The 21,400-nt window shown below is 36.8% G+C and overlaps 1 protein-coding gene across 2 annotated transcripts in view; it reads right to left on the bottom strand.

Moving 5' to 3' along the window:
- Nucleotides 1-21,400, bottom strand: part of LOC124157776 (facilitated trehalose transporter Tret1-like) — a 63,547-nt gene that overhangs the window by 1,857 nt on the left and 40,290 nt on the right. Inside the window, exons 1-7 of one of the 2 annotated variants that reach the window (XM_046532784.1) lie at nt 12,008-12,124; nt 10,134-10,221; nt 6,745-6,880; nt 2,247-2,432; nt 1,561-1,851; nt 719-885; nt 140-391 (exon numbers count right to left, since the gene is read on the bottom strand). In XM_046532784.1, the coding sequence (XP_046388740.1) occupies nt 140-391; nt 719-885; nt 1,561-1,851; nt 2,247-2,432; nt 6,745-6,880; nt 10,134-10,221; nt 12,008-12,012 (1,125 nt within the window). In that variant the 5' untranslated portion in view covers nt 12,013-12,124. Of the gene's footprint in view, nt 1-139; nt 392-718; nt 886-1,560; nt 1,852-2,246; nt 2,433-6,744; nt 6,881-10,133; nt 10,222-12,007; nt 12,125-21,400 lie in introns of those variants that run through there. The other variant, XM_046532783.1, reaches the window with a different exon arrangement.

Raw genomic sequence — 21,400 nt, 5'->3', positions numbered from 1 at the left:
TATCAATTAATGCCGATGAAATGGGTGAAATTATTGCAACAGAGAACCCATATAATTATTAACATACAAAAAGATCAATGGGCATGGCCACAATCAAAAAATAAGATTAAATAGTGTCAACAGAAAATGAAAAACTCACAGCATAAAATAAAGTGATGTATACTCCAGCATACTGCTGGAACAAGAAAATAGTAGTCAATATGATCAATGGTTTCAGCCCAGTCGGCTTTGTGAAAAGCATTGTGAGTCGCTGGGCAATACCAATACGCCTTTCCTTCGAGTTACCAATGGAAACTGGACTACCAACTTCTTTGGATGAACCATCAGGCAAAAGTTTTTCCACTACATCAGAAGACTTTCCGTATGTATCTTCTCCGGAGTTGGAGTACTTCTGCAGATGGAAAGAGAAATTTTTGCCCATGCATAAAAAGTACAGGATCAGGACAGTTCACCTCAGTAATATTCATTCACTAACAGTGTTTGTTAGATTAATTACGAGTGTACAGCAGGAAAAAATGAAGAAAATAAAAAAAGAGGATTTATGGAAAAATGCTGTACCAGTACCACAGAAATATCAGTGGATAAGACAATGGGGTCAATCCACAGTTTTTAATGAGCTGAAGCCTAAAGTAAGCTTAAAGCCTTAAGTAACTACTTTTCTTGAGCTTAAGAAAGTAGTATTATTGCAAATGAAGCCCAAGTGATAATTTACCATTACCTTTGCATGCTCATCCATTAATAGGGCATAAGCAATTTCTGCTTTCTTTCTTCTCCTTGCAGTGTCATCATCTTCATCTTCAATTCCATCTTCTGCATCTCCTTTGCCTTTTACATCACTTCCTTTGAGAAGTCCATTCACTTTGCAGGGTGTTGTTGAGATATTAGCTACGGAAAATTGAAATAATTTTTGCCATGACTATAACAAAAAATAATGATGTATATATGTATTTCTAGAAATTTTCTATATCAAGAAGATGGAAGAAATCATAATAACAATTAGGAATGAATTTTTAATAGTAATAGGATCATACTGATAAGAGTAGAACGGAATATAATAGCAATAAAAGACACAAAATGGAACAGTTAAATATAGGAACATTCAAAATTAAAAAGAAAAAATTAGAAACTATAAGATCACACAGGGATGAATAAAGAGGCCCATAATTAGGGTGGGGCACAGAGGGCATGTGCCCCGGGCGGAAAAATTTGTTTACATAAAAAGTTACTTAATTTTCTAATTAAATTATTTAATAGTAATTATTAATTTATAAATTAATACACTAATATTAATGAATAACAAATGTGCAGAGTGTAATTTTAAGCACTGCATCTAAAAAATAATAGCTTGCGGTTGTGTTATATTTTAATGGTGTGGAGGGAGGAAGAGGAGGATCAGGGAAGACACGGAGGCAAACTGATTTTTGCTCCCCCTGGCAAAACTTCTAGTTCCAGCCGTGCGTATTAATATCCCATTTTCTCCACTCAAATGAAATCATGATACTAAATGTATAGAGTATAAATGAATATGGAAAACAAGAATTGCAACAGCCAGTTCATTACCTGGTGGCTTTACCCTGTGAAACCAGTATATTGCCCTCCGAGCTTCTTCAAACCTCTCATGTGCAACCAGCCATACAGGACTTTCAGGAATTGTGGCAAGAGCAATTAGACAGATAAGATTCCATGCAGCAGGTACCAAGGCCACTGTCCTCCAGGAAAAGAGCCACCCCAGCACATAAGCCATTAAAATGCCCAGTGAACCTAGCGTTGGTCCAGTTGCAGTCAGCATGGATCTCATATGAGGGGATGATACTTCAGTGATGTACACTATGCAGGGTGTATTTCCAAAGGCTAAATACAAAGCATAATGTGCATGTTAGAAATGTGACTAATAACTAATTTCCATAAATATTTCACAATCAGACAAGGAGGAAAATATGTACTTAATACAGGATTCATTGTCGAAATTTCTTTTGGATTCCAATTATAGAGCCGTCAGCAGAAAGTGCATTATAACACGAACAAGAAATTTTTGCATAAAAATGAAGAAGTCCATTCTCACAGATGTGCAAATTAATGAAGGAGGCATTTAAAAAATTTCATTTAAAAATAATCATGGGAACAGCATCCATCATTTAGACAATACATTCATTAAACTGATTTTATAGTAAACTCTAATGAGGTAGGTGATCCAAATGCTACACAAATAACTTAAGCTTGAGATAGGTATAAGAAAATGAGCTTACTTGTTGCTAATCCAGTTATCAACCTTCCTGTGAGCAACATTGGCAATCCATTAGCAAATGAGATAAGTAGCCACCCAAGGGCATATGGAATGAGAGACAGTCTTATTGTTTTCTTGGACCCCAGCCACTGAACGACAGGCCCCGCACTTAAGGATCCAATAGGAGCTACTATGGACACCACACTTGCTGCAAAGAATAGGATGCAATGACAATTTTAGGTTAATGCCAACAGAAAAATATGAAGGTGGTACTACAGAGCATTAGCTAAAGGCAAGACTTTTAAATCTTCTTCACTTGCTGCAGAGAAAAGGATGCAATGACAATTTTAGGGTAATGCCAACAGAAAAACATGAAGGTGGTACTAAAGTGCATTAGCTAAAGGCGAGACTTTTAAATCTTCTTCGAACCTAAGTGCCCGTGGAACATTGAGTGTGATAGATTTTCCTTCAAACATATGTTACCACTAGTAGTGACAAATTCAGCTTCCACCAAAGGCTATGAGAAATCTTAATGTGCAGACAAATACAGTGAAAATAAATAGAACGAGCAGAAAAAAAATCAAGGTTATCAGCGAGGAGATATTTGTAAATTAAATAAGAACTACTAACTACGAAAACTATTTTTATTGATACTAAGGAATATTCAATTTAAAATGACAAAATTTGATCCAATAGTTTCCCAGAAGATTGGCAACACACAATGAAAACAAATCTAAACTTGAAACAACAAGATTAATTTTAATTATGTTATTTTTAAGAAGCAAGGAATATTATTGAAAATTAAAAATAGCATACACAATATAATGTATTACTTATATTTAAGAGATAAATTCAATTTTCATGAATGAAATTATTTGAACTATTATAAATATGATCGGCAATATTTTCACAAAAGTAAGCACAAAAAGTCATGATATAATTCCAGATTTCTTCAAAATGCTATATTATGCCCAGTTAACCGTTAGTGGCGAGATTAATACATTGGGAAGTAACGATGTAATCTAGGCTAAAAGCAGTGACGAACAGCATACAGAGTAGCATAACGTTAAGGGGGAAACCCCTGTTGTCCAAAATTTATTTCGGGGGGTGGGGAAACGCAATGGTGAACAATCACGCCTTGGTATGTTCCTGATGTAAATAATGATTAACGCAGAAGCTAAGCGACGACCATAATTTACAGAAAGACTCATTCGCAAGTCAAAACGCAAACGGGATACTTGTACTGACGGCATTTAAATAACAGGAGAGAAATGCCCCTTTCCGTGACCAAAAAATACGTGAAACCCATCTCAGTGTTAGGCATTCCACAATCCCTCACACATTGCGATAAAATACGAGGTGCGTTCAGAAAATAACGGGAATTTCGGTTATACGAAAAAAATATTTATTTTTTCGCCTGCATTAATGTTGCCGCCTTCAAAATAATTCCCCATTAGATATTATTCACTCGTTCTACCAACCGTCGAAAAACCTCTCAAACTCGATCTTTGGGAATACCTGCAGCTCTGTCAGCGATTTCGTTTAATATCATCTACGCTTGTGAAACGACGCCCTCTTATGGTTCTCTTCAATTTTGAAAATAGGCAAAAGTCACACGGAGCCATGTATGACGAATATATTTTCGGACATCTTTGCAGTATTTATTTTTGGCCAAAATTTCCAAACAAGTAATGAATTGTGCACCGAAAATCGCCGATCTCATTAAAACACGAATATATTGTACAGACTGTCCCACAGGTCGTGTGCCATTTTTGACCTCTAATTTTACTAACAATAGAGCAATATTCATGAAAAATGGCGTACGTATGGGGAAAGGTCCTAAGTTTTGTTCGGTGTAGGCAAAATTTTACAATTTTGACCTTTTAATATCACAATGTGGGTCCAAACCAAAAATTTGAATTTGCCTTATTGGGTTTCAATGTTTAAAAAATCGAAAGAGAAAAAAGTCTGAATTTCATTGACCGAGATGTCAATTCTCAGGTTTTCGGACACGAAAAAACCGAAAATAACACTTTTATTTACGAAAATTCAACCTTTGACCCAGTAAGGTCACATTCAAGGTCTTAAGGGTGGCAAAAAGAATAGCATATATGCATGGTATACCAACAAAGGTGTCGATCCATGGGTTTTAAAGGGTACCCAAGTCAATGGTATTATCCTGATACTCGTATTATCCTTAATTGTATACTATAAATTTCTGCCCCCAAAGAAAAAGAAAACAATGAATAAAGCTGAAACGTTTATCACACTAAAGAGTCATTTATATCAACTTAATATAAATTGACAGTCTGACTCTCCAAACTCGCGAGAAATAAAAAATTTAGTTCCCGTTATTTTCCGAACTGACCTCGTAGCATTACGTTAACGGAGCCAACCCGTTCTTTCCCTTGATATTTGTCCGAGTGCGCCAGTGAATCGCGACTGCCATGAACCAACGTCAACCACTTGAAATACAAAAGAATTGGGTAACTCAGATAAAAATTATTAGCATCTTACAAAACATAAAATGGTCCTGGGATTTATTAAATCTATACAATCGCCCCTTACTCCGAGAATAATGTCTTTTGACGATGCAATTTTTAAGAACTTGTGAATTTAATATTGTAGAAGCAACGTTCAGGATAACAAAATAAGTTGTTAAGTTTTAGCGTAAAAGCGAAAAAGTCGATGAGGCTGAACAAATTTTACTCAAGGACTGAGAAGACTTAAACGTTAATGGCGAATTTGGTAGTACATAAAACAATGGTTTCTGCAGCGAACAATGACAAGTAGGCAGAGAATCAGGACCCAAGGTGGGTCCTCTGAGGGTTACAACGCCCCGGGGTCGGGAACCAAGTCAGAGACTTATACGCCCGTACTCCCGGGGAGGGGTTTGGATGGGAAGGAACAAGGAAAGAGGCACCGCGCCGCCGCGATAGGAGCCCGACGGCGGTTCTGGGATAGGGATAGAGTTGGAAGGGAGGGACGGGGTAAACACCTCACCGCTATAGAAGCGGATAGGGCCCACTAACGATTAACGATATCCAACGGTTTGATCGATGAATTTTTTTCTTTAATAGGAAAATCCACCAAAATCGTTGGCACATTAATGACTGTTGCCAGGTTTCGCTATTTAGTGGGCTTGTATAGACAATGCAAATTGAAACAATTAACTGCACTTGACGATAGAATCGCCTTTTAATTGAAAATTTCAAATAAAACAAAATATTTAAAGCTACAGCCAATTTTATACGTTCCCAAAAACTCATTACTAAGCCTATCTAAAACAAATTTGAATCTATGTTGCAAAAATTAGACCCAATAACATGAATAAAAAGATTGTTTTATTCTTAAAGACTATATAATCGATATGAACAGACAAAGAACTAGCCACTAGTTTTTATGACGGTGAGTATTCGAATTTTCCATTAATATTTTCTGAGGCATGTACAGTGGCGCCGACTCCATGGGCCCTGAGGGGGCCCGAGCCACCTCAAAAATTCGTTATGGGTGTGAGGAAAAAATGTGTCAGGCTTGTCGATTTTCCCCGGAGTGTCAGATATCGAGATCCAGTTATCAGGGTTCTAATTTTGATCATGTGACTGTTCTAAAATGCATAAAAAACTTAAAAATCACTACTTATAAAATTTCCCGGGGCAAGATCCCCGGTTTGGCCCACCCCAATATTTTTTGTAAGACGGCATCCCTCGGTACGTAGATATTGTGAACTATATTAGCGCGAGGAAAGTGTAGTACGCAAAATTTCTGATAAAAAGTATACATTTCCGATATGACCTCTCAACGAAAAAATAGCTTTCATTAGGTAATGTCAGCACACTGCGATTAAAATAATAACTTAGCTCTCAACCCAGACAAAAAAGCGTTAAAGGAGTAGTTGATGGAAGCTGAGCGCAAACCAGTAAAGACCTTACGTGAACGACATAGACAATTAGTGTTTTATTGGACAACATTATGACGAGAAGGATTTAAGAACCAACAAACGTCATTTGCATTGCTCCCACGGAGAGATTAAATAAGAGCTAACCTCATAGATAAAAGATGAATTATGTCCATCTAGAACCGCCTTCTGTCAACTCACTATCTCATTTTCCAGGCTAGCTGATTAGGATATTACTTAATAGCTATGGCTAGGAACATGCAAAGACCGATCTTGGCGACGATAGTAATGATAACACCGATGGTAAGATATTAGAGAAATGAGTTGCACTTTGAGCAAATTTCTATTAACTCGTTCGTATTTCATTGCAATTGAAGCTTGCGTATTCTTCAACGCAAAAAAGATCTACCACTACCTTTCCCTATTCATTGCACTGAGTTCGTAAGACTGACAGACAGCTTCACGGAGACTCTTCAGCCTTCTTGGGAATTACTATCTCACATGGAAAGTAAGAAATGAATACTACTTAAGCACGGCAAAGATAAACATCGCAGTTTCATAAAATGATGACAAAATATTTGCAGGGTGATGAAATAGCGAGATACAATGAGTAAAACCTTACCCAGCCAAGAAGCATCACTCCTGCTGATTTTTATGTCTGAGCCAGCCTCCTCAAGTTGTGGCAGCAATATTGCTGAGAAGCCAAGAGTCATTCCGACCATTATCACCATGCAATGAACAGCTAACGTCGCCCATGTCTGAAAAAAACATTTTTAAATATAGAGAAAAATTTCTCCAATGTTTTAACCTTCACTACTAAATAAATGGTCAAATAAAGAGAACTATGGTAATTAAATTAAGGTTACAAATATCACATCTAGTCTATAATTTACTGTTAGTCATTTTCGTTTATATTTTCCCCGAGGGAAAGTATTTTTCAAGGTGCACCGTAGACGCACCGAAATAGACAAAAAATAATCATACCTATTCCAAATCCAAAACAAGTAAGACTAAATATTTAATTGCCCGGGCGGTGGATTAATAGATTACAGAGATTTTATTTTCATTTCCAATCTTCTGACGGACTTTACGTTCTCTAAGAAAAATCTCGCTCTTTTTGCCGAAAAAACGCACAATGCATTAGTAATCAATGGAAAGTTAAAAATAGCAAAATACATTAATAGTGTCTACTGCTTCTGCAATATAAAATTCAAGTTTTTAAGTTTTTGCCAAATTTTCAAGATTTAAGCAGTGAACTTTAATAATTACGACTATTTGCAATTCGAATTTTCTCATCAATAAGAAGTCATGAGAATATTTAATGCCGGTGTCAGCAAACCTTTTGGGTGATCAAAATATATCATTTTTTAATATCTGAACATTATCGTTGTCTTAAGTACAGAGTCAGAAGGTAAGAAATGGAAGAATGGCAGAAGAAGCGAAGGTGAGTGTGACTGATCCTCGGATAATTCCCGCTCTCATGCAATACTCACTCGTGTGGTTGAAAACAATCCAATGAATAATTTGTAACGAAGTATTTCAGATTGCATTCCTCAGGGACAGATTTATGGGAGTGATGACCTTCGGGTCAAAACTTTGATTGATATATAATCGCAATATAATGTTGGATGGTACCGTTTTGTACAAGTGTATAGTCATATTCCATCAAATTTTCCTTGCCAAATAATGACATTGGAAAGAGCACCCAGGGCGGGCTCGCGCGGTTACCCTTCTGAAGTCAGAGATTTCAACGCCTATTCTCCTCGGGAAGGAGCAGAGTAAGGAAAAAGGGAAAGGAAACGCCGCACAGTGGGCTAGAATCGGAAAAAGCTGGCCAAAACCCCAAAATCGATTTTTTTGAGTTAGGAAGTTGAAACTTCCCATACACATTCTCAAATAAATTGTGCATAACTGCCCAGATTATTTTGGTCCTGTGTTTTCACTTTAACAATATATGTGAGGTCAAAGTTGATCAAATTTAGCGAAAAACGACCACCCTCGATTTTTTCTGAAAATTGCCGACTTTATCCTCGTGCAGTGGTTTTATAAATAGTTTTATCGACAAAACTGTTATACCATCTTAATTGAAACTTCTTATTCTTTCATTTGAAGGGTTTTTAAAGATTATGTTTCATCAATAACCATAGATACATAACAAAATGGTGGAGCCTGTTTTCGACCCATTTTTTTACATAAACGTAGAAAAAAAGTAGACATTATCACCGGCTTACACTAAGTAACTTATATCATGTCGTTCTTTGAAGCTTCTATATTGTGAATCTAAAGACAAACCTTGCACCAATTTGCAACCCCGAATTTTAAATCGTTTTTTCGAACGCTCGGACGACTCCGGTTCTGGCCGGCGGCGGCGGAGAGTACGGCGACGCGGCAAGCGGGTGGATGCAATATGGTCTCATTCACTTTTATGTGTGGATAACAGGTATATTAGTGACAGAATATAATCACCAGAAAGTAAAATTTATAAATATTGCTACGAATGACTCTCATTATGCAATCGCTGGGCACTGCAAGAGGTGCACTGAAAGGTTAAACTGTTAAAGTGAAAACACAGGACCAAAATAACCTGGGCAGTTATGCACAATTTATTTGAGAATGTGTATGGGAAGTTTCAACTTCCTAACTCAAAAAAATCGATTTTGGGGTTTTGGCCAGCTTTTTCCGATTCTAGCCCACTGTGCGCCGTCGCTGTAGAAGATCGACGACGCCTCCAAGCAGGGATGGCATGTGAAACGAAACGAAAGTCAAAACTAGTAAAATTTCAATAGTTTCTTACCTGGAAGCGTAACGTAGAAACGAAACGAAATTGATTTAAACCCGGGGTCGAAAAAACTCAGGGTCGAAACGAAATCGGAGTCAACGCTACTTCGGGTCGAAACTAAACTAAAACTCTGGGACGAAACGAAACACAAATAATGTTTCGCACCGGAGGGACCACGTGCTTCGCCTTCAAACAGTTTAGTTTCGATCCACACATCGAGTACGAAGTATGGTTGAATGAATGAATTAGACGTTCGGCCCACCGCCATTAGATGCATGGGGCTTTCATATAATTACGAGCAGCGGAGTTTCGATTACTTTAGTTGCGTTCTTGGGAGTAAAGTTTCGTCCCGGGTCGAAATTAAACTCCTTGGTGACTTTAATTTCGTGCGGGAACGAAACTAAATCCAGGCCTCGTATTTTCGTTTCGCTCCGGGTCGAAAGGAAACTTTCGTTTCACTTGCCATCCCCGCCTCCAAGGTAGGGATAGGGAAGGAAGGGTTTCGGATGGAAGAATCCCATGCCGCCATTAAGGCAACGTGGAATACCATCAGCGAAACCAAGCTTTGCTATTCCTACAGAAATTAAAGAATATTCTATAATTAAGAATAGTCCACAGATTTATCCGCAGATACTAACTAATTACACTGCAAATTAGAACGTGTTTGTTTTATGAAATAATTAGCCTATAACAACTGTTTTTGAATCGGAAATTTCGGGAGGCCCCCGAACTCGCAACCGGGTGAGGTTTCCTCCCCCCTGGTAACCAATCTGGTAAAGAGAAAGCTATTTTTGAGATAATCTGTTCAGAAATAACTGAAAACCCCACAAAACCTACTAGTTTATAAGTGCCTAGTTTATGCATAAATAGTTTAAAATCACGACGAATAGCCTCTACGTTAATGATGTTTCTTTGTAGAAATCAAAAATAAATTTTAAGAAATTTTTACTTCTATAGTCGAAACTTAGATCTGCCACTGGCATTACTCAGTTTTATGATTCACACATTACTGTTTTATTAGCAATCTAATTTCCTAAAAAAACGAGCGTGAATCAAGAAATGCATGCAAATGGCTGTAAACAGCAAGAAATTCCCAATTTTATAAATAAATTCTCTGATTTCCGCTGTCCGATGCGAATTCCAGTTTATTCCCGGATTTGAAGTAATTCAAGTTGAAAATAAATAAGGAAAGTTGGTATAAATCATGTGCATGGGAAATAATTTTAGCTTACCTGTTGGAAGGCCTCCCAGAATCTTATTTTTGTATCTTTTGGCTTTGGATGAGGCTCTGGAGGTATCCATGTCATAGACGCTCCAAGGCTGAATGGAGAAGAAAAAGAAAAAATGAGAAATATATAGCTTTAAGAAATTGTACATAAAAACCACTAATTACAAAATCAAAATGACGAAGGCCCTGGAAGACCCAATATTTCACTGGTTTGTAGTAACAACAGAAAGATCTATAAACATTCCCAAAAGAATACAAATGTCACCGCAATTCTATTTTAAAATAATGCCATATAAATAAACGGATCACTTTTGGATATAAAAGGTCACAAAAGATTTCCTGCGCCTTGCATTAGGTGTATGCAGGATTATATAATTATAAAAGAAAACTAACATTTATCGTACTTATTCACTGCTAATGAAGCCTCACAGACTGAATAATAATATGTAGCACAATTTTTCTAAGATTAATTAAAAATATTGATCACCAATCTGGTGAAAGGAAAGCTATTTTTGAGATAATCTGTTCAGCAATAACTGAACACCCCACAAAGGCTACTAGTTTATAAGCGCCAAGTTTATGTATAAATAGTTTAAAATCACGACGAAGAATATAGCCTCCAAGTTAATGATGTTTCTTTGTAGAAATCAAAAATAAATTTTAAGAATACGGGGACTACCCACGGGGATATCTTTTACGGAGTCACCCGCAAAGCACAAATTATGCGAAAAATTCACAGAGGAAAAAATCATTCGCCTTGACCAGGATTCGTACCCAGATCCCCGATTTTTGGACGAGTTTAATTAAATATTTTCTAGATTTCCTTGGCTTTAATAATAATTAATTCACAATAGTTTCCACTTGTTCAAACCGACAATTTTAAATGTCACATAAGACACGTAAGCAACGTAGTAACGTAATTATCGGCCCCACTATGACCAGTTCCGGAGGCGTGAAGTTCAAGATGAAAGTAGAAAGTGAATACGGCAGCAAAAATACCGTAGGATGACAAGAAAATTGGCAAAGTTGATTCGAGGAGTCACAATTTTTTCTGATTCGTTGAAAGATCCTTTAGGCCAGCACAGGTACCACATTGCTCCAAGAGTATCGACACATTCATATTCGAGCTTTATTTTTTTCAAAGATATCGAAGTTCTAGCCACTATAATCATTGATTGATTAAATAATGATGACGCGACTCGGTCATGTAAGAGAAGCGTTTTACGGCAGTTAAGTTAGGCTACTAATTAAAGTATCAACGTGATTTGGAGGTAATGTGGGGCAAAGGCTACAACTACCTCCGACTGCTCCAATTGAAAGACGACAAAGATTTAACGCCCATCACGCTCAGCATCAAACCGAATATTTCGCTGAATAATCTCTACAACCTACGGGGATCTAACACGGGTCCTCGAGATTACACCAGCCACCACATAATTATTGCCACAAACGGAAATAATGACGAAATATCACTCGAATTCTACATCCACTTCTAATTCATTCCAACTGCATCAAGATCACTTTCAATCACTTCCAATATTTCAATTACCATTCACATATCAATTACGAACTTACACAAGGCCCTAGTATAACCGAAAAAGTTTCGCAAATGAACAGGAAGCGGAAGAAATCAAATAAAAGCACACGAGTGTCAGCAGAGGGGTACTCGCGATTTCCACCGCATTAGCCCATTTAAAATGCATACGTTTCGCTGACATTGTAGTAGATATTTCCATCAGTGACCTACGCCATCCATGAAAATCTCGAAATTCACTCGGCTCAAACGTCAAACCAACACGAAATATAGCACTAATTCTAAATCCACTTCTCCACAGAGTCCTCACGACGAAATTAACCCATGATGTGTAATTAACTTACTCCATTATTTTACGGCAGGCAGGTTTCAGTCCTGGTCCCAACTCTCACTGCATTGTAAATTAAGTTACTCTATAGTATTCACATTTAAGTGAAGTTCTCGAGGCAGAGACGGATTGGTGCGTTCAACTGAACCTCCGGATGACCACTGAAGGAGTGACTAACGGCTGCATGGCTATAATCGCTTGAATATTGCGATACCAGGTAATACTAGCGAAGGATTTTCCTTGCCGCCTTATTACGAGTTTATCTCCTTCACCTGCACGTCATGTTTTCAGGCGGCATGACCATACGTAATATCTTCCCCAACATTATCCATTTAATCCACGTACTCGTCCGCAAAATGAGACATAATCAACAAACCGGCCGAGAAGGCCGGGAAAATAAAGACTCCGCGTTGGGATTACGGAACTTATTAAATTCTAGTCATGCGTGGAAGCCCGTGATCTAACCCAGTGATGCGGAAATGCTCGAGAAGGGCACTCCATGCCGCTAAAAAACCGGCATGGAACGATAACAATGTCGGAGGGGGTGAGATGAATAATTGTTTTGAAAAAGATTGCGGAAAAGGCTACGTGACTGACAAACGCACGATGCAACAATCTCTGTAGAGTTGTATTTTTTTAACATCACAACTTTTTAGAGAGATGGAACTCTTCAAGAAACGGAATTGAGCTAGTATTCAATTTAATTATTATTGCACTACTAAAAGATGTTTCGACGAAAATACCCCCTACCAATACACACTCTCAGAGCCGCGGAGAAAAGACACATGTTATTTTATAAAGAATTATATTATTCCCGGTTTTAATTAAAGATAAGTTCTTACAGTGTTTATGAAAGATATATAACATTAATTTATACAATTCCGCACACTTAAATTCTACAGTTCAAAAATAAAAAAAACTGAACTTCAAGCATATATTTTCTGTCATTAACTCACTACATCACTAAACATTTTCTGGAAATTTTCAAAAGAAGCATTTGCGCAATACCCACAATGGGCACAATATTTTATACATCTATATGGATTTTAAAATGAATATTCCTGCGAGTAAAATAAAGCATTAAAATGATGACTGCCGAATGAAAATAGAAATGGATAAGAAATACAATCGTATACTGCATCTATTAGTTTTTTAAGGATCACCAAGGTCATTACATTTTTGGGATAATTCATTTTCAAATGTCAAATGTGTTCCGCTAACTCGGCGCGTCAACCTGTAGGTTTTTTGGGGGAGAGGATATATTTCACCCAAAATAAGTCATTGGGGTGTGAAATGAACAGGTTCATGGTAGGTAGTGGAGCAGTCCTTTCCCTAGATCAACTGTAATTTGCGGTATATGCTCTCGTTAGATCACTTGCCGAGTTATCACCCAAGTTTGAATTCGCAGAATTCAAAAATGATGTGTCCTCCGAGCTATCACTGAATTTTGCTAGGTGAAAAACGGGAAGGATGATAAGACATGGTTATATTTCATGATTGATGGGCAGATAGTGAATTAAATGACGATTTTTCTTGGATGGTTTAAGGCACAATTATGAGGAACATAATTTCTTTCTATAGGAAAGGGAGAATTAAAAAATGATGGTGACAAATCGTATGTATATATAAATAATCAAGTATGCTATAAGAAAAAGGGAAAGTCAAATGAAAGTTCCCCTTCAAATATAAAAGCATGAATTCTGAAATAAGAAACGGAATCTTAAATTAGAACACGAACAAGATTTTCAGTCCTCCCAGGCACTTATTATCGATTAACCTCTTCCATCGTTGATTTAAAGGAAGACCCAATTAGCGTATGCGTTTACTGCTCACGAAAGCAGGATCGTTAAAACAAATATTTTAAAGAGTATTCAGGAAGAGCTGATTTTCCTCAAAGAGAAAGGTAAGTGTAATTTTTTCTTTTTACCACGGATCAGTTTGATAAATGAATTAAAATACTGTTAGGGACTATCTTAAAAATACTTTTAAGATTAGTTTTTAAAATATCTTAAACTCAATGGCCAAATATATTAGTTCTCCTTTTAGGACCTTATCATCCAAAACTTTTTCCTTTGCCTTCGCATGAAATTTTACATATCGTAGGGAATCAAAAAATAATAATTATGAGAAAACAGTTTATAAAACCTGAAGGTTATTATGAAAGTAAAGATTTTAAGAAATCCTATTAATTAGAGCATTGGCACAAAAAACGGGAATAGCGTCAAAGATTGCCTGTTTTTGCGAATCATTTCATCATCGTATAATTTGTCACAGTGACAGATGTGTCGCAACTTGGGTAAGAGATTTGTGGGGAATAAAACTTTATCTAGACACGATTCAGACACACCCCTGTCACTAATAACCTGAGATAAGATGTACAACACAGCTTGGAAATGCTCCGCAACGTGTCAAGCACCCATAAAAGCAAAAATAAACCGCGTGGAAAAAGTTTACCTAATCTAGGAATTACATATTATTTCGAGTATTTGAAGAACACAGCCACTTTATCAATTCATTCCCCGTAGTGGATTACTGGAAACAAAAATATGAAGCTAAGATGAGTCATTTGAGGGATTTATCTCCAATTCTTAACGAAAGTTATTTTAAATTCAAACACTTATCAAATTTCAGCGAATAGCATCTTTTCCCAATCTTACATATCTCCAATATTTCTTACCAAATATTTTCTAGCTTTTTCATTTCTCCGCATTACGTTGACTAGCCCTTATTCCCAAGTCACACAAGCTATTGAAAGAAATAAACCGGCTCCATCAATTGGATGGGATGACGTTGAAAACCTAGAACTTTCAGCGATAGTGAAACTAATCGTTCTACTCACTTATACTTGAAAATAATACAGGCACGTCTAGCGTAAGTACTTCGCGGAGGATTTAACAAGGCCCATTAATTTCAAACGAGAGATAAAAAGTACATGAACGATGTTCAGCATAGAATAGCTCATTTTTCAATTTTCAGGGCGCATAACTCAACGACGAATCCCTTAAGCACCCTGAGGTGCCAATTAAGAGTAACTAATGAGAAAAGAGAATGTGAATCACTACCATAAGAAAAGCTGTTACAATAAGTAGTGGCATAGCCTTAAATGTATAGCATTGTGTGAGAAAGTTGAGGCGCGTGCAATTTCTTCTCTTCAAAGATACGCCATGAATTACGAGATCGTATGAACACAGAAATAGATCGCCATCTGATTATTTATCGATCCGTTTCTTAATACTAAAAAGTTTAATGCTATAATTCGTTGTCTCGGGCGCGACTTCAAGGAATCGACTTAACATTATGTAAAGTAAAAAGCTTTTCAATTCCAGATATTCAACAGCCCATGCACTCCCACTGTCTGGTAGGACCCACATTTCGTTGCATACAACACGATATTACCATCCTGTCAGCGGTTTGCGCATTGCAGTCTTCGACTCGTTTTTTTTAACGCTACTAATAAATTTAATATTGTACGGCCTTCGTTTCAACGTGGAACGTCATAATCTTGTACATTTGCATCTAGTACGTGAGCAGGTTTAATACTTTAAACTTCCTGCAGCAGTAACATTCACCCATCTTCGGAAATTTTTGTAAAATATATACATCGGCAATTCACTCTTCTCTCAATCCATTACTTTTACTTCCATGGATATTGTATGGTTAATTATAGTTATTTTCAATTTAACTTACGCCTATACGTTGGTCGAGAGCCGGACGTATAAGAGTAACTAATGAGAAAAGAGAATCTTAATCAATACCATGAAAAAACTGTTACAGCGAGTGGTAACGCAGTCTTAACGATTAGCATCTTAAGAGAAAATTGAGGCGTGTGCAGTTTCTTCTCTTCACAGGTATGCCTAGCTTTTAGCATTATAGCAAGCGGAAAAGTTAACTGAACTGGCGAGGAGAGATAAGAATGAAAGTAAATGTCAAACGCTGAAAAAAATAGATCAATATAATTTCGACGCCAAGTTAGCCCTCCATCCCCTAAGCTGGCAAGTCCCACACACTGCCTTTCCCCCGAAGAAAATTTCTGGCTACGAACCTCCTGTTAATACTTCCATTAATGATCTCTTTCAATCATCCTTAACGACAAGAATGACCTCAATCGTTCGTCGTCCCGAGTAACATGCCTACAATTACATTCCATGAGGCGTTTCCATAAGCGAATTTAATACCACTCGTCTACATCGATTAAAACACACTCCGCATCAATGGTAACGCAATAACTCATGAAAGTCGACTTACTGTCTGTTTCTCGCAGGTGACCATTATTAAAAAAAGACCTGTGTAAGCTCGTGGAACAATGGAAGCGTACACTTTCAAGGCAGAAATCAAGAAAGAAAATAATTTGCAGTTTACGATCACAACTTCACGAACCGCAGATGCAGGACTGAGAGGGGAATTGTAATTAATTTTGCCTCTAGGGATACCGCAATCACTATTCTGCCGCTACGGTCAGGTGCATGCAGGAAATGAGAGGATATCAATGCAATGACCTCAAATTGTCCCAGTGTAATAATGGGAATAAAAGTGGCAGCGCGGATTGAGTCCACTTCTCACTGGGACCAAATTCAGCTATAAAAAACGCGAAACACTACTGCATTTTAACACCAGCACATTCTCATCTTTTGACTTTAATCGACAATGGCTATGGCATTCGCTCTTGATAGTTTCATATTTAAAAGGAATAAAAACCTTTGGCATGCTTCACGAAAATTAGAAGTTTTCTAAACAGGCAAATGGACAGCAAGAATGATTTTCTTCGGAGTGGATTTACGAAGAACCGTGTAAATACGTCGAAATAAAACGACAAAAAAAATCAGCCTTCCTCTAAGAGCAAATGAAATCCCAAGAAGTTAATTTCGGAAAAATGAAAAAGTTTGGCGTCTACAGAGACTTGCCTCCCCGCCTACGCACCTGTTTCTAAGACGTAAATGAAAACTTGTAAAAATCAAAAGGTTACGAGTACCTATATCAAAACATAAATCGCTCAAAATGACATAAAAATTGATCGAATTTATTATTGTTTTAATCATCGGCATTTATTTTATTTTAGGAACTTCATCACGCTCACAATTCTTTGAGAGATGGGCATGATAATTATGACGAGCAACTTTCTAAGCTAGAAACTGTTTCCGCTCGATTTTTTGAGCTTTTTCTTTTTACAATTTTTCCTCGTCCAACCTTTGATGTAGTAAATAGGGCTACTGAAAATATACAAGCAGTGTTGCTATGATTTTATTTTTTTCTACACCGATATTTATGGCATTTAATCAAACTCATTAATGGAGATGGCACTTTGTACTTCCACTTCATCAGTTCACTGACTGATTCATTATCAGTAGTTTATAATTTAGTGATAAAATGTTCCTGTATATATTCACTTACTCCGATATAAATATATAATCATTGAAAAAATAGCTATCTTACATTTAGGTAATCTTTTTTCGCATGCTTAGAATAAACAAATCTTCATAACGGACAATGATACAGCCGCCATTCCTTTCATTGCATTCTACCAAGCCTCTTGCGTTCGGAAAGCTATAAATTGGTTTCAACTTTTTATAAAAAAAATGCAATATACATGGTGAAAGAGCTACTGTTCAGCTCATGTTCATTTCATTCTACCTTCGACTGAACCCGGCTTTGGTAAAGATAACTCAAGGTATTTCCTAATATATTAGAGTCGGATTTCATCAGTTAGCAATGAGAAAATGATCATTCAACGGCCATATTGTTTTTAGTATAGATTCGAAGTTTCACTTTTGACTTTACAATTAAAATTCCCTAAAAACATCTTTTTGCACATATTAGGCATACCTTTAAATGTATTATTTATTTTACATATACTTCCAAGGATGAAAGATGAAACCTAGATGAAATTTTGGGAGGATTAGAGGAACAGCTATAAAAAAAAACAAGAAAACCTTCCGAATCAAAGAGACAGTAGTTAATGAATCATCCATCTTTTGTATCCATACCATGCAGTGATTCGTTCCATCATAACTGCGAATTCCAAAAATTGCTATTTCTTATTAATATCTTAATTCTTCCCTCATATATCCTTACAGAACTTCGGGTTAAAACACTGAATTACTGAAGCCAATTATTAGTGAAAAAACTGCGTGTTCAAAAAAAAACATTATCAGTAAATTACATTCCTAAAAGCATCAGCTATTCGGGGTTAATATTTCGTGAAACAATTTTTCTACACCCTTTTAAACCAGTATTAGAGAGGCCGGATATAGAGGCTCTTGGAAGAAAATCTCTGCCCAAAATCCAGAGTAGCTTGTATCCAGAGGGGCATTTGAATAAACTGGAGCGATACAAATTGAAGATTTCGGTTGAGATCCATGGAATCCCAAAGTGTGATAGTATGGACGATGTGAAAGTTGTGCTAAAAACGTGCCATGCTCTTGGAATCAACGCTATGGCCAGCAATATAGGCTGTTGCTATCGACTGAAACCCCTCAATTCCGCAAATCGTGAATCGAAGTCCGCGGGTGTCGATGATAATTCTTTTGAATTTCTCATTAGAGCAGTTGACATACTGTCTCCGACATTATTCTAAATATTTAACTATTTCTTATCATCATCCACCTTTTCATCACCATTGAAATATTCAATAAACATACCAAAAAGTAAAACTCAATACCCTACCTCTCTTGGTGATTATCGTCCAATTTCACTGCTATGCACAGTCTCCAAAGTCCTCGAAAGAACTGTATCACCAGGTCGCTGACTACCTCACAAAGAACGATAAACTCGATAAATATCAATGAGGCTTTCGGAAGAATTGTAGCATTCACAATCAGTCCGCTCTCATCAAGGTCACCAAGGGCATACGCCTGGCTATGGATAGTTCCATGGTACCATCCTGGTATTATTTAACTTCAGTACGGCCTTTGACCGAGTAAACCACCGACACAGGCAAACATTTAACTGGCTGTTTCTCTGTTCAAGAACAAAACACCAAAATATTAACTTGGCTTACATTTATTTCTTTTTCAGTAAGCGCCTACAATCAGAAACATGATAACACGCAGTGAAAACTCTAATCTCTACTTGTCATCACAGAGAATTACAATGTTCAATCACACACATTAATGTTCCATGAATGCCAATGTTCCATTACACACCAAAAACAAGTGCGTAATAATAAAATGAATGAAAGTTTATATTCTATCACCAAAACGTAAGGTTTTAATAATTAATGGAAGAAACCAAAAAGTGAAAGGAGAAGGTACACAAAAATGTGGATGAATGTTCGAAATTCGAAGAAAAGACACGTCCATGGGATTCAGTCTGGATCCATCACGAGAGACCACGTTAATTAACTCGGCTTCCCGTGGTCCAGGGCAGATCCATTTGAGGAATGCTTTTCTGCGAACGTCACGTTCGTCCTTTCCCTGAGGATACAAATATCTCCGGCAGTATACCCTTTTTCGTCGACTTTCGCTTTCCTGCTTTTCAAGAACCCCAAAAATCGACATTACAAAGTCAATATCGCTCTCCGCCTGATTTCCACTCTGCAATTGGATGGACCCTTCGCTCCATCATCTACAACACCAAGGTGATTAAATCAAGATGGGGCAGAAGTAACGGCAAATTCTGGCAAAAGCTTCAAAGACCCCAATATTTTCGTTTCAATTTTCAACATATAAAAAATAAAAGCTTTCCCGCACAGAACATAAAAACTCTTTCCACTCTCAAGGAATCCGGTATCTACCGAATTCGTTTTCTCTAACCCTGCAAATTGAGTGATAATTGGTCTTAACCTCTGCCTCGCTGATTACTCCGTCAAAGATAAACGCAAAGAAGTGCGGTGCTCCAATTACGGCGATTCATTACAGCGATTACAGCGACTACGCGGTCGATTTTAAAAATGGGATGAAAGATAGTTGAAACGGTACAAAAAAATTAACAATAACTATGTCACTAAGCGCAAAAAATACAATGGCATTGAGCGGTCTAATGCAAGATTTTTAACTCGTACTGCATAATTTTACGAAAAGCTAGTTTTTAAAATTTCAGTGTCATTTTTAAAGAATTGAAAAGTATGTGCGCCAAAAAAATAAAACACAAGCGGAAAGTCAAAGTTCTCAATAATCAAGGGAAAACCGTTTAAATCAAAAGACATTTGTCCTTTTGTCTGAAGAAAAAATCGACATAATTAAGATCAAGTGTCTATTCGATCATCGATCTTTTTCAAATATCATAATCCATTTACACTACGAGATCTCGAATAACGAAGGGTATGGTGTTGTTTTTTAATTTGTTATTTGAGTTAATCCCGCCAAAACTACTTTGTATGTCTTTCGTTTGTTTTATAAGTACTTTGAATTGTGGGTAAAGAATAAAAAACTCCACTTCCTGTTTGTTTTTCAAGATTTCGAGTTGATTCTTTAGCGTGGGGATAAATATCCCACAGCAACCAATTAATCTTAACACATGTATGATTACAACTACTATCTCCACAACGGAACGGGTAAATTTTGTTCCTTTCTGATGTCGTGGATACCTGAAAACTAACTTCTATATAAAATAAATATTGAAGAGACCATTAGTACCAGGGTAATTTGGTGGATAAGAAAGCGATTGCATATCTAAGAAAGTAATTTTATTTTATTCTATAATGAAGCAATTCCACAAATTAACGCCTGAGACCGTGTCTTATATTAAAAGTAATTTCATATCTCCTGAAACATTTAAACCAGAGTCAGCAATATTTTATGGTATTGTATGATTTGTAGGTGAAGTACGAGCGAAATAAACACATCAATGGTTAAAAATAAGAAAATAAATCATTAATAAGACAAACAAGGTTGATTATTAAGAACGACGAGTCAAAAACCCAAATTATTATCACACTAACTTGGGTTACACCCTCTTTCTAGAAAATTCGGAGGCTTTTGTGGAAGATATTAAGATGATTTATCGCACAATTTCAAGATCTAAAAGTCACAACTATTGACAACAAGGCGGCTGGTTGTACAAAAGACAGCGATACTACCGAACATTACACTGAACTTGGAAAATATCACGGTGATATAAATAGCAGCAATGGGGCGTGATTCAAGAAATTGTAGCAAATATCGCTCGTAACACAGCTATATTTTCGTGAAAATAGTTAAAGGCAGCCTTGGTAACTTCATGGCTCTCAAATTCATTTTAATTTTTTTTCGAAGAACTTATTACCACCCATGCTTGAATCATATAATTTTCGTAGTTCCTATTATTGCTCGTAAATCATCCGTTTCCCAAAATATCTCATGCATCTCAGGTTAAGACATTCCTTTGGAGCAAGTCATTCCAGGATGAACAATATTAAACATCAGTAATGCTGCGCTTAAATGACAAGTATAAATAAATTGCCCGTAAACTAAAAGGAAATTTTCCCTACGGCTTA

Source organism: Ischnura elegans, chromosome 4 (assembly GCF_921293095.1).
Source record: "Ischnura elegans chromosome 4, ioIscEleg1.1, whole genome shotgun sequence".
NCBI lineage: Eukaryota > Metazoa > Arthropoda > Insecta > Odonata > Coenagrionidae > Ischnura > Ischnura elegans.
This window is presented reverse-complemented; position numbering and strand designations above follow the sequence as displayed.